At 43.7% G+C, this 13,004-nt stretch overlaps 1 protein-coding gene across 1 annotated transcript in view; it reads left to right on the forward strand.

The window, feature by feature from the left end:
• LOC146805518 (lysozyme g-like) overlaps window positions 1-13,004 on the forward strand; it is a 390,645-nt gene that overhangs the window by 206,299 nt on the left and 171,342 nt on the right. The window contains exons 2-3 of the mRNA XM_085623805.1: window positions 9,705-9,901; window positions 10,031-10,169. Of these exons, the coding sequence (XP_085479931.1) occupies window positions 9,705-9,901; window positions 10,031-10,169 (336 nt within the window). The remainder of the gene's footprint in view (window positions 1-9,704; window positions 9,902-10,030; window positions 10,170-13,004) is intronic.

Genomic DNA, 13,004 nt, shown 5'->3' on the forward strand with positions numbered 1-13,004 from the left:
TTTCCAAACTTTTGGTCAGCTCTGGTCCGCTCCTATCCTGAAAATTTCACGGTAATTCGTCAAGCGGCGGCCGAGAAACAAGGGGGTTCCCAAAACGCATTTTCCCCATGCATTTTCCTATAGGACCTGTTGACGCAGCTACAACCTGAGCGGAATTACACCAAATTTGGCAAAGAGGTAGTCCTCAGTTCAGACTCGTGCCTTTTGCTTAAATGGTGTAAATCCGTTCAGTAGTTCCTGAGAAAATTAGAGTTAAAAAGATAGATATATCTGGGCAGAGCCTAACCACACATCTCATCGTGAGATCTTATTGGCTGTCAGTACTTCATCCAAGAAGTGTTGGCAGCCATCTTGGGACAAATATACATGATAGCACCTCATTAAAAAGCATTGCAGTTAATAGAAGGTTTTAAGACTTTAGTTACATTATAAATCATTTGTTGATGGTACCATACTCATTTTAGGAATTGTGGTGTGTTCTAAGGTGATTTTACCATATGAAAAAGCCTTCTGCTGTGGTATCATGAATGATGTTTGAGAGAAAACTATTTTCTCATGCTTTTCCCACAGAGGTTTGGAAGGTGATCTATAAGCTAAACTGAGAGCATATTTTCTGTAAATTCACATTATCTTTCTCAGTCATGTGAGAATGAAGTCTGACATTCTCAGTAAAACATTCAACAAGGGCAGAGACTGTCAGTTGATTCCTTTGTGTTCTACTGCAGCTTCCCAGAGTGTTCTAAAGAACAACTAGAGTGCTAACAGTCCTTCTTATGACAAACGTATTGCACACCTGAAGCCATCTTGATTGGAATAAAGTGGTAACTCTTAAAACATTTAATTTGAAAAGGAACAAAATGAGGGGGTTCACTTTTCCATAGAAAGTATGATTAGTGCTGCAGAAAGAAAAATTAGGGCACATTATGAGTGACTTCTCAAATCCTCTTCTGTTTCATTACAAAAATTCTGACATGCAGACTGAAACATGCACTTTCAATACCAGCAGCCGACTTCCCTGTTGACTAGTAGCTTTATTACAGTGATCTAATGAGCAACTAGAGTGCCAACATTTTGAATTTATGGCAAATGTGTGACACGGCTGAATGCCTTCTTGATGGAATCAAAGTAAAAAACTGAAAGTATTTCCTACTGAGGAGACTGTAGTAAATGAGGAAATTAGGAAACTTCATAACAAATAAGTCTCCCAAAATGGCCACCAGAGACAAAAGAGCCCAAATGTAGCACAAATATCACCCAGATGTAGCCCAAATATAGCCCAATGACAGAATGTCCCAGAGTGTTCTAACGAACAACTAGAGATCTAACAGTCTTACTTATGACAAAAGTATGGCACACTTGAAGCCATCTTGATTGGAATAAAGTGGTAACACTTAAAACATTTAATTTACAAAGGAACAGAATGAGGGGGTTCATTTTGCCATAGAAATTATGATTAGTGCTGCAGAAAGAAAAATTAGGGCACATATTGACTTCTCAAATACTCTTCTATTTCATAAAAAAATTCTGACATGCAGACTGAAACATGCACTTTGAATACCAGCAGCAGACTTCCCTGGTGAGCAGTAGCTTTACTTCAGTGATCTAATGAGCAACTAGAGTTCTAACATTCAGAATTTATGGCAAATGTGTAACACATTTGATTGCCTTCTTGATGGAACCAAAGTAAAAAATTTAAAGTATTTCCTACTGAGGAGACTGCAGTAAATGAGGAAATTAGGAAACTTCATAACAAACAAATCTCCCAAGATGGCCACAAGAGACAAAAGAGCCCAAATGTAGCCCAAATATCACCCAGATGTAGCCCAAGTATAGCCCAATGACAGAATGTCCCAGAGTGTTCTGAAGAACAACTAGAGCGCTTACTGTCTTACTTATGACAAAAGTATGGCACACCTGAAGCCATCTTGATTGAAATAAACTGGTAACACTTAAAACATTTAATTTAAAAAGGAACACAATGAGGGGGTTCATTTTGCCATAGAAATTATGATTAGTGGTGAAGAAAGAAAAATTAGGGCACATTTTGAGTGACTTCTCAAATCCTCTTCTATTTCATGAAAAAATTCTGATATGCAGACTGAAACATGCACTTTTAATATCAGCAGCAGACTTCCGTGGTGAGCAGTAGCTTTACTACAGTGATCTAACGAGCAACTAGAGTGCTAACATTCAGAATTTATGGCAAATGTGTGACATATTTGAATACCTTCTTGATGGAATCAAAGTAAAAAACTGAAAGCATTTCCTACTGAGGAGACTGCAGTAAATGAGGAAATTAGGAAACTTCATAACAAATAAATCTCCCAAGATGGCCACCAGAGACCAAAGAGCCCAAATGCAGCACAAATATCACCCAGATGTAGCCCACATGTAGCCCAATGACAGAAGTTTACAAAACATTTATTTTTTGTGTATTTGCAGTTTTATATAGTGCAGGCTTGTCAGGTATTGGAGTGCTTTACATGAGCATTGGTTACATCACACAAGATCAAATTCATTTTGGTTGTAGACATGGGGAGATTAAGTGATTTGACCAGAATCACAGAATGTTGAGCTGAAGCAGAAACTCCAACCTGGTTCCCCAGTTGCAAAGTCTGCAGCTCTGGAAGTAACACCACATCCTCTCCCCTAAGTGCAACAGTTAATCAAGTGGTCAACTGGATTAAAAAACATTAGGATTACAAATAATGTAAAAGTTCTTTGTCGCTATTTGAAAACTCAGAAAATATGTCCTCATTTTAGTTTTTTAGAGCTCTAACCATAATTTTGATGCAAATAAGACCCTCTCATATATGTCATTTCTAAAGGAAATGCTCTTGGTATTACAGTTTTGATGACATCAAGATGATGTCAGGCGTTCCATACTTTTGCAATAAATATAGAATGTTAGCAATCTAGTTGTTCATTGGGATACTGTTGAGAGGCAGAGGCCAGGGGAACGGACTCTGAAAATTGAAGGCAGGTAGGAGAGTGCAGAGGCAACAATTTGACCACACTGGGCAGGCAGGAAGGGCAGTGGCAGCACAACAGACTATGGAGGGCAGTGGAAAGGGGGGCAGGGGCAACAGACCAACAATACAGGACTGGCAAGAGAGGCTGTGGCAAAATAATAGACCATTGTGGGCAGAAGGAAGAGGCAGTGGTAGTACAACCATACATGCCAACAGACCCGTTTCAGCCAGGAAACGTCCAATGTTTTTAAGCTCAAATGGGCTTTATTTGATCTGTCTCAACTCAACAATCTCCTCTTTTTCAATGTAACTCAAAGGGGAAAATCAATACCCCAGTTTTTTTCAAAATCTCCCTCTTCAAATTCAAAATGTTCGCAAGTATGGTACATTGGATCATAATAGGCAGGAGGAATTGGGATAGGGACATGGACTCGGATAACAGAGGACAGGAGGGACATGGAGAGGTGCACCAAACTGACCCTACAGGGCAGGCATCAGGGTTTGCAGCAGCACAATACACCACACAGGGCATGCGGGACGGGAGTGCAGCACAACAATCCATAGGAAGCAATAGGGAGGGGACAGGACCATGCACATGGACAACAGAGAACGGAGGTGAGAGAAGCAATGGTAGATAGCTCACCATAATGGACAGACAAGAGAGAAAGCTGCAGCATAACAGACCATAAAGGGCAGGAGGGATGGATCAGGGGCATTACAATGGAACAGACAAGCCAGGAGGGAGGGAATAGTGGTCTGCACATGGAAACAGGGGGCTGGGGGCAAGGGGGCAGGAGCAGCAAGATGACCATGGAGGTCAGGCAGGATGCGCATTCGAAACAAGACACACCATGGAGAGCAACAGTGAGACTATCATGGCATACACACAGACCATGGAGGGAAGGTGGGAGGGGGTCAGGGGCAGCTAGCTGACCACACAGGGAAGGTGGGAGGGGCCATGGCAGCACAGAAGACCATGCATGGCAAGCGGGAGGGTTAGTGGCAGCACAATGGCCATGATGGGCCATGCACAAAGTACCATGGAGGATAGGAGGGAGGGTCAGGACCTGGGCACAGACAAGAGAGTTCAGGGGTAGTGGCTTAACAACAGACCGCGTGGGGCAGGCAGGCGGAGCATTTGCAGCACAACAGATCAGGGAGGGCAGAAGGGTGTGGCAGTAAGGTTACTGTCATCTGACAATGCTAGGCAGGTGAGAGAGGAGTGGCAGCTCAACAGAACACTCAGAGTAGATAGGAGTGGCAGGTCCATGGAACATGGTGGGCAAAAAGGATGGAGCAGGGGCATACACAAAGACATCGGAGGGCAGGGGGAAGGAGAATAGGGGCAGCAAGCTAAGCACAGAGGCTAAGCAGGAGGTCAATGATGGGCCATAGAATTTGGCAATGGAGGGCAGGAGGAGAGGACTGGTACATCATGCTAAATGGAGGGCAGTGGCAGCACATCAGACCATGCATGGCAGGAGGGAGGAGGCTAGTCCATGGATTCAGACAACAGAGGATAGGGAGGAGGTGGATGGGGTAGCAAGCTAACTGTTCAGAGAAGGTGAGTATTAGGAACTTTATTGTTTTTAAAATGTGTGTTTGTGCGAACTACTTAAAATATGAACAAGTATGCAGCATAATCTCACTTTTATTCAGGAAGAAGAGGACGTTTGTGACTGTGACTCCGGGCTCACTTGGCAGAAACACCACCTGACCCTCCACCCCCATCGCAAAATGTAATTGCCGTGAAAAGGGTAGGTGGACGCAGTGTTATATAGAACATAGTCCTGAGAGCACGATTGAAAATGAAAACAAAAAATAGTATATGGTATAAACTATGCACCAAAAAGTGTGATATAAGATGAACCGGGGCGTGAAATATAATATGCAATACATTGTGCGCAATGACAGATCCATTGGAGAGCACGAGATAGCACTGGCACTAGCGCGTGCTATGCGATATGCGCCTTGGAGTGTAATGTGCACAGGGCAGTGTTGTGTAACCTAACTAGTCCCTAAAGTTGCAATATAAAATATGTGCTGGGGAGTGTAACGTTGCATATGCACTGTGACAAAGATATGGATCCCAGATTGTAATATGTATGGCATAGCGCTGTGCGTTATAACATAGGCATCGAGGAAGGCATGTTAGATGGAGCACTATAACCCGTGCGAAGGCAAGTGTGGCATGACATATTCACGGGGTGGTGTTACAGTGCACATGGGCTAGAGAGTGTCATAGCATACGCACTAGCTGGTGGAATACAACACAGAGGTGTTTGGCACTCGGTGGGCACTGGTGGGAGTATCACAGCATTGGGCTCAGCTAGGAGCATGCTGTGACTCTCAAGTGAGAGTTGTCTCCTTTCCAGAGCGTAAAATAAAAAGCATTACACATCCGGCGGTGGATGTGTGTTTTATTAACCGTGAGGGGGTTTCTTGCATAGTTGCGTTGAATTTTTGTCAAATCCCCTTGAATGGCTTGGTGTGCGTGTGTATTAAATGTGCCCGTCAATACTTACCCATGTTTGTATAAATAAACAACAAGGGTGTCTACTTGGAGAGTACCCACCGGCAGGGGCGCCGGGATTAGGCAGACACGTCAGAGCTTCACTAGCGGTGTAAATACATTCCACGTGGATTCATTGTATGCATAGTTGCCTTTTAATGAATATCACGCAAATCGTCATGGTGATAGGTACATACGGTTTGTCCAGCATGTCCTAGGTGTTTCTTTAAATAATAAAAAACAAAGGCCAGACCTGGGGGATGGGGTCCCCGGGGCCTTAAGCGGCCTGAGGAGGGGGGCAATGAGCCCCTCTCCTAAAGAATAAAAAAATAAGGCCATGACCCGGGGGTTGGGGTCCTCGGGGCCGATTAAGGCCTTGGGAGGGGGGCTACGCGGCCCCCTTCCAAATTCATTTTTTTCAACAACAAAAATTAGGGTGCAGGCCCTGGGGGATGGGGTCCCCAGGGCCAATACATTAGAAAAAGAAGGGGGGCCACACAGCCCTCCTTCATAAAAAAAAAAAAAGAGGCCACGCCCCCTCCTTGCAGCACTCTGCAAACGCGCCCCCTGGCCAGTTGTAAGCTGGGGAATTAATTCCTTCAATACTGAGGGTCCCTGAGGGCCAACTAGCCCAACAGGTATCTCCAGTATGCGCCAGGGAGCTGCGTTACAGACAGGTGTTCTGAGGCCATGCCCCTTTTTACACCTCTCTGCAACGCAGCTCAGTGGCGAAGACTGGAAGCACCTGGTGGGCTAGTTAGCCCCCAGGGTCCCTCAGGATTGAAGGGGAATTATTTCACAACGTTAGTTCTGTACACTGACATTCATAATATGATCCATACCTCTACACACTTACGACCCATTAGGAGCACAAATATACTTTAAACACTCACACTTATTATCAGGAAAGAGGCTGTACGAAAATAGGTAGAAAAGTAGGATGATATTTACCTGCCATGTAAGTGCAAAACAAATTGACACACTCATTGGTTGATGTCCTCAGTGCTGTCATAGAACATGTAATGAGCGACATATTATGTGGGGTCATAAGCAGTGCATGGCGGAGGTGCACTGGTAAATTATAAACAAATCATATTTAAACGTATTTAATATGTTATGTTGCATATTTCCCGCTTGCCAACCTCAAAATTATTTTTACTGTGGGAGAGAGGGGGGTTCTAAAAGTGGTCAAGGCTTTGAGATGATCTCTTTCAATGGGTCAAATATGGAATAGGAGCAATGTTCAGGGGTCAGGGCTTGGTCCAGTCTCTGGCTGAAAAGCCACAGAGAGTCAATTGAGTGGATGGGCTTTAGGGTCCATTGTGGCTTAAACATCCCCTACTCCCTCCTCCCTCCCCAAAATAAAAAACGAAAGGGGTATGAAGAGAGATCCTGTGGCCTAGTGAAGATGCAAAACAGGGGCTTTCAAAAAAGGTGCTGAGCCTCTGTTAATGAGCAGGAACCTACTCTATTTTGAGTTTTAGGGTTGTTTTATTTCCACCATATGATATTGGGCTTTAACCAGGTGAGCAGGTAAGGATATTTGAAGTGAGAGCAGCTAAGTGTAACTATCTGTATCTGAATGCATAACATTTTTGTATGAGTGGACTAATAATTGGGGGTGGATGGTTGCCCAGCTCAAGAAATTATAACACTAACTTGTCAGGCTGAACCTCAAAAGTCAATGAATTAACCTAAGCTTAATCACTTGGTTGCTGTGACACAGAGCAGACAAGTGAGCCTGAAACTGCATGTGAGGAAGTTGCACTGAAATTGGAAACATTTGCTGTGAGGTCCTGCTGACTCACTGGAGGTCATGTAAGTTTTTAAGAGTCCCAACTTTTCAGCTTATCTGGAGCAGCTCCTTTGGTTCACATCCAAGGTCCTCAAGACCTCAGTAATGGCAGCTAGGGGCCAGAACACACTCCAGCAGAGGCCACCAACAGGGTCTAAGCCAGGGCCAATCGTTACTGGTCAACTGGCAGCGTATTGTTTTCCTGTAACCACACAGAAGGACAGCTAACTGACCCTTAGAGTCCACTTCTTTGTCCGGGTACAAAAGGGAGCAGTTCTATGTCCTTCAGGGCTCCTCTCAGTTTAAAACAAGCAGGATCCAGTCCTTTTCTGATCGTGTATAGGTCCAGTAAGTGTTCGGAAAAGGGCTCTTTGAGTTGTGACATTCATGGTTTGCACTAGCGAGTGGGTGGGGGTGATCCTTGACCCCTCCATAACCAATGGGGTAAATGTTCCCAGGGGTAACCCTACCCACTTTTCAACAGTTACTGTTTTCCCGACCACAAGCAACCCCATAGTGCACCTTACATCTAAAATTAAAAATGGTGGAACCCTTGTGTATGAGTATGAGATATTATGAGTGGGACAATGCAATTGTGAGTAGGTATATCAATGTCTGAGTGGGCGTGTGAGTGTCTGATTGGGGTGGGTGGTAAACTCCACCAGTTGGAACACAAAGTTCAGCAAAAGTTCTGCCAACCACCAGCAGAGTGGAGTTGATCTGCACTCTCACCTCTAGACTTCATCCCCCAAGAGTAGTATGCCAGGAGGCACATTTGCAGAGTAGTTGAGAAAGGGGGTAGGGTTTTCGATCAGGTCTGAGCAATCTCGCTGTGTGGGACTAACTGCTGCCAACTATAAGGGTTCTTGGCCTACAACGACCTTCAGTAGCCAAGGGGACTTCATCCCCCAACCAGTAGTGCGCTAGGAAGCGCATTGCAAAGTAGTTGAGAAAGGGGGCAGGGGCTTGGATGAGGTCTGAGTAATCTAGCTTTAGGGGACTTACTTGTGGCAACAATAGGGTTTCTTGGCCCCATCGAAACTCAGCAACCTAGGGGACTTCCTGAATATCATAGATGTTTCATGTTAAAAGTTATAGATTAGAGTTTATAATCATACTTTCATATTGTCTAGGACACACCTATAGCTCAGTGAATGAAAATAACTTTTTGGGGTTAGTCCCTGGAGAAACATGCCAGCTTTAATTCTGTACATGTTCCATTTTCGAACATCATGGACACCACTGTGTGGGTAACAGTGTGCACTTAGGGGTCTATTGTTATTTTTTTAAAGCAACACATTTTCACAAGCCAAAAAGGGTTATTTTGACAGCTTTGACTGCAGGTTTTAGGCTGCTGTATTCAGTCTACATGGTAGTCCTGAAGCTTTTTTCTACAGGTCAAACGAATGGATAGCACAATAGGTGCTGCAGTCCACAGGTCCCATTTAAGATCCTGGTCCTGAGCACATTTCTACAGCATATACTAGGGACCTGTCTGCAAGTTAAATATGTCAATAAAGAATAAGCCAATGTAACCATGTTTTAACCCCTTCGACACGCATGACGGAGCGGTTCCGTCATGCACGTCGGTTGCACTGTGCGCATGACGGAACCGCTCCGTCATGGCCCTGCCCGCACACAGAACCTTCAGCGTGGCGCGGAAATCCGCGCCGCGCTGAAGGGGGTAAGGGGGAGCACCAACACTTTACTCCTGTTTAGCGAATGTACAGTGCACAGAGTTCAATAACAAAGAAAAATAAGAACCAGAAAAAAGCAAGAAAACTGGGCTGATCATGCAGAAAAGGCAGATTTGCTACATTTTCAAGTCACCCACTCTACATTGTGAATGATCTCTGTCATGTTTTATGTAAGCTATGTTTCTAAGGGCCAGATGTACAATGGTTTTTTTAGGTCGCAAATGGCCCAATTCACAGAATTGAGTCTTTGCGACCGGAAAAAAAAGATTTTTCTATATACGAAGCCCTATTTTGTAATTTGAGAGTCTATTTCCTAATTGAAAAATGGGTTTGCAATTCGGTATTAATAAGGGGCATGTTAAGGGCGTTTCTACCTAATAGTGACTCACACTGGTAGGTTTTGCTACCAAAATGCGGTCACAAAACATTTGCATTTTACCGCCTACTTCAAGCAGGTGGAAACCCATTCACAAATCGGAAGTGGTCTCCAAGGGACCCCTTCCCCTTTGTAAATGTTTCTAACAATGTTTTTTAAGCGCAGACAGTCCTAAAGCTGTATTATTTTGTTATGCTGTTAGCAAATGGTGTTGCAGCATCTGTAACAGGGTGTTGACCATTTCTGTTTTGATGCCTGTGCCTGTGGCTCTGGATATTTGACTGGGAAGAATGTCAATGATCAAACAACAATGCCAACAATAATGTTTACTGCTTTAACATCTTCACTGCAGGGGTCCATGCATCCAACCAGATGGCAGAAACTGACCTCAAAAACATAACCATATACAAAACAGAGATTTTGGAAGTTGGCAGCAGTTTGTGCATGGATCCAGCTGTGATTGCTGGAATCATTTCTCGTGAATCCTGTGCTGGTGCTTTCCTTGCCAATGAATGGTGTGAGGGAGGAAAATACTTTGGTTTGATGCAGGTAAGAACCATCACCAACACAGCCGTGGCATGGCATTAAAATAAATAATCTCATCGAACACTGTGTCTCTAAATATCTGTCTAAACTGGTCATATGGAAACATAGTACCAATGTTGCTTTGTATTTTAGATTGACAAACGCTTGCACGAGATCAGAGGTGCTTGGAACAGTAAAGAACACATCTCCCAGGGTACAGAGATTCTAATCAACATGACCAAGGCAATCATGAAAAAGTTTTCGAGTTGGTCTCAGATTCAGCATTTGAAAGGTCTGTATCAATACACCAGGGGCTATTTTCTACTGCTCGTCTTCAGTCTCACTCACAATCCTTAAACCCCCTCAGGCCTCTAGGGCTGATGATTTTCTCAAGAATTGTGTTTCCTAAGGAGTGAGGTCTGCACTTAGCTCTGTAAATAAACCTAATTAGGTTGTGATACCACTGATTTATGGGAATGCACTAGAAGGGTACTATTACAGGGTGAATGTGATTTGCAGCAGTGCTGAGCGTTGTTGCAAACTCAAGTATAAGGGCACTCCAGCAGATGAACCTTTTGTCCCAGACTGAGGCATGACTTTTTAAATCAACAATACATCAATGACAGTGAAGCAATTAGGCCCCATAATGATATCATTGGGTAGTAGATTTGCAAACAATGAAGGTTTAGTAGCAGATTAGCAAAGATATAAACTCAAATCATTTAATGTTGTCAAAAACTAGTAGTGAATACATAAATATATAAATCAGTATGATTCAAATCAATTCAAAATAGCAAATACAAAGACAAACTGCTCAAGGTTTTTTGTGAGAAATTGGGTTGTTGGTTTACTCAGATGTTGGTCCAGGTCAAGCAACAGCCACAATCCCTGGCAGGGTGAACCATACAAAGTCACTAGGTTAACTTGCGCTTAACCCTGGGCAGCTTGGCCCAAATAGCAGTCAGGTTTAATTTAGCGGCGATGTGTAATGTTTGTATGCAGCACAGCAACAGTATTCAAGTAGAAACTCAACTCAAGAAAAATACCACTCCAATTTAGAAAATGAGAGTACATTTTAATGAATCATTTGACACCAAAAGAACAAAAATCCAATCAGTAGAACTGGAGTAATGATTTTTTTAAAGATTTTTTGTAAAAACTAGCACCTTAAAGATCAAAGTTCTAACCACGGACATCTAGTCATGCAAGACCAGTTCCTAGTCGAAAGAAATGGCCAACCACGATGGAGGGCTTTTTGGGTACAAAATGTGAATTGGGCCCAGTCAGTGCTTCCCTTTGGATTTGATGTTCTGAGAAGGCAAAGCTCAGCGAGGCAGGGCTGCAGGAAGGTATATGAGGAAGGAGCACCGTCATGAGCGAGCCACTAGATGAAGTAGTGGTGAAGATTTCTAGATTTCTACATTCAGACTGGGTCACTTTTATAGAAAGTCAACAATCTCCAGTGGGATGAGGTAGGAGGCTAGAGCAGAAGAGAGTTACAGGAGGCCTGTGTCCTCTTTAGCAATGGACAGCTGAACAGGATTTGATGCTGTGGAGAAGAACATAACAATCTACTGCAAAGTCAGGTCGATCAGGGATGCAACTCAGGTGGATCAACAAGCAGGCTTGTTTTGGTCTTCCCTCGGTTCTCAGAGCAGTGTTAACCCAAATTTTCCCAAGGTTTGGACTTTGGCTGTCAGTGCACGTTTAGTACCACCACCAAGGGTCCAGGACTGAAGGGACAACACTTGGGGGGTTAGGACACACTCATGCTAGGTCCAGGTCTGGGTTCAAGATGCTGGGAGCCTGTTTTATCCCTGCAGCTGTGAATAGTAGCCAAGCAAATTAACCTTTAGAGTCACTCTGGTAGTCTTGGGTTCAGGTGACAAAGCAGGGCTCAAGCATCGGAACAGGCCTCTGAGGGTTCAAGGCAGGCCCCAGGCAGCAAAGCAGTCTTTCCAGGTGCAGCAAAGCAGTCTTGTTGAGTAGACAGCAGGCCACAGCAACAGTCATTCCTCTGAGAGTCCTTCCACAGGTCCAGAAAGTGAACTGAAGAGTGGTTCTGAGGGCCCTGTTTGTATACCTGGTGCCTTCTTTGATGTGGGAACAGTTTCTAGAGGTTTCTCTTTAAAGTGCTTAGAATCTCTTGACTCCCCTACCCTAGCATCAAGGTGGATACAGAGACAACCCCTTTGTGGGAAGGCAGGGCACAACCTATTCAGTAGCAAGTGGGGCTGTGTTCAGCTCTGCCCCCCATCCTTCCAGCAGAAGGCCTATTCAGGCATACTCAGGTCCTGTATTGTGTGACTGTCTAGGATAAATCTACAAAGCCTAACTGCAAACTACATCCAGTCATGTGATGTGACAAAGGCTACTGGCACCAAAAAGCTAAGGACCAGAAAAATGTCAACCTTCCAAAGTGGCATTTTCAAAACTGTAATTTAAAATCCAATTTACCATTAAAAAGGATTTTTAATAACAATTTCATAGATACCAAACGTGAAATGCTATCTGTCCAAATGAAAAGTAAGCACTTATTGAATGTCATAAGGCAACCCAATGTTATCTGTGAAGGGTAGGCTTCACATAAATGAAGAATGAATGTAGATGTTTTGTACTTAGATGTTGTGCACTTAAGTAAAACATAAAAGTATATGTCTAACTTTTTAATTACAATGAACCTTGTCCTATGAGCCTCCTAGGCCCTTCCTTATGGGTGACCTATATGCAATAAAAGGAGAGTTTAAGGCTTGGCAATGGGGTTATATTGCCAAGTCGAATTGGCAGCTTAAAACTACATTCAGGCTGCAATAGCAGGCCTGAGACATGTTTTAAGGGGCTACGTAAGTGGGTGGCAGAAAAAGTGGTGCAGGTCCATTAATAGCATTTAATTTACCACCCAGGGTAAATGGTATACCACTCTACAAGGGACTTATTAGTAAATTAAATGTGCCAGTCATTTGTTAGTCACTATTATCATGTTTAACGGGGTGAGCACAAGTACTTTAGAACTGGTTCGCTGTGGTCAAGTGCACAGAGTCCTTAAGGCCAGCAAAAATGAATTTCAGCACAAAACAAATGTCTCGAAAAGACAAAACGTTTGGGGTAAGAAGCCCCTAAGGCTGAC

Source organism: Triturus cristatus, chromosome 8 (genome assembly GCF_964204655.1).
Source record: "Triturus cristatus chromosome 8, aTriCri1.1, whole genome shotgun sequence".
NCBI lineage: Eukaryota > Metazoa > Chordata > Amphibia > Caudata > Salamandridae > Triturus > Triturus cristatus.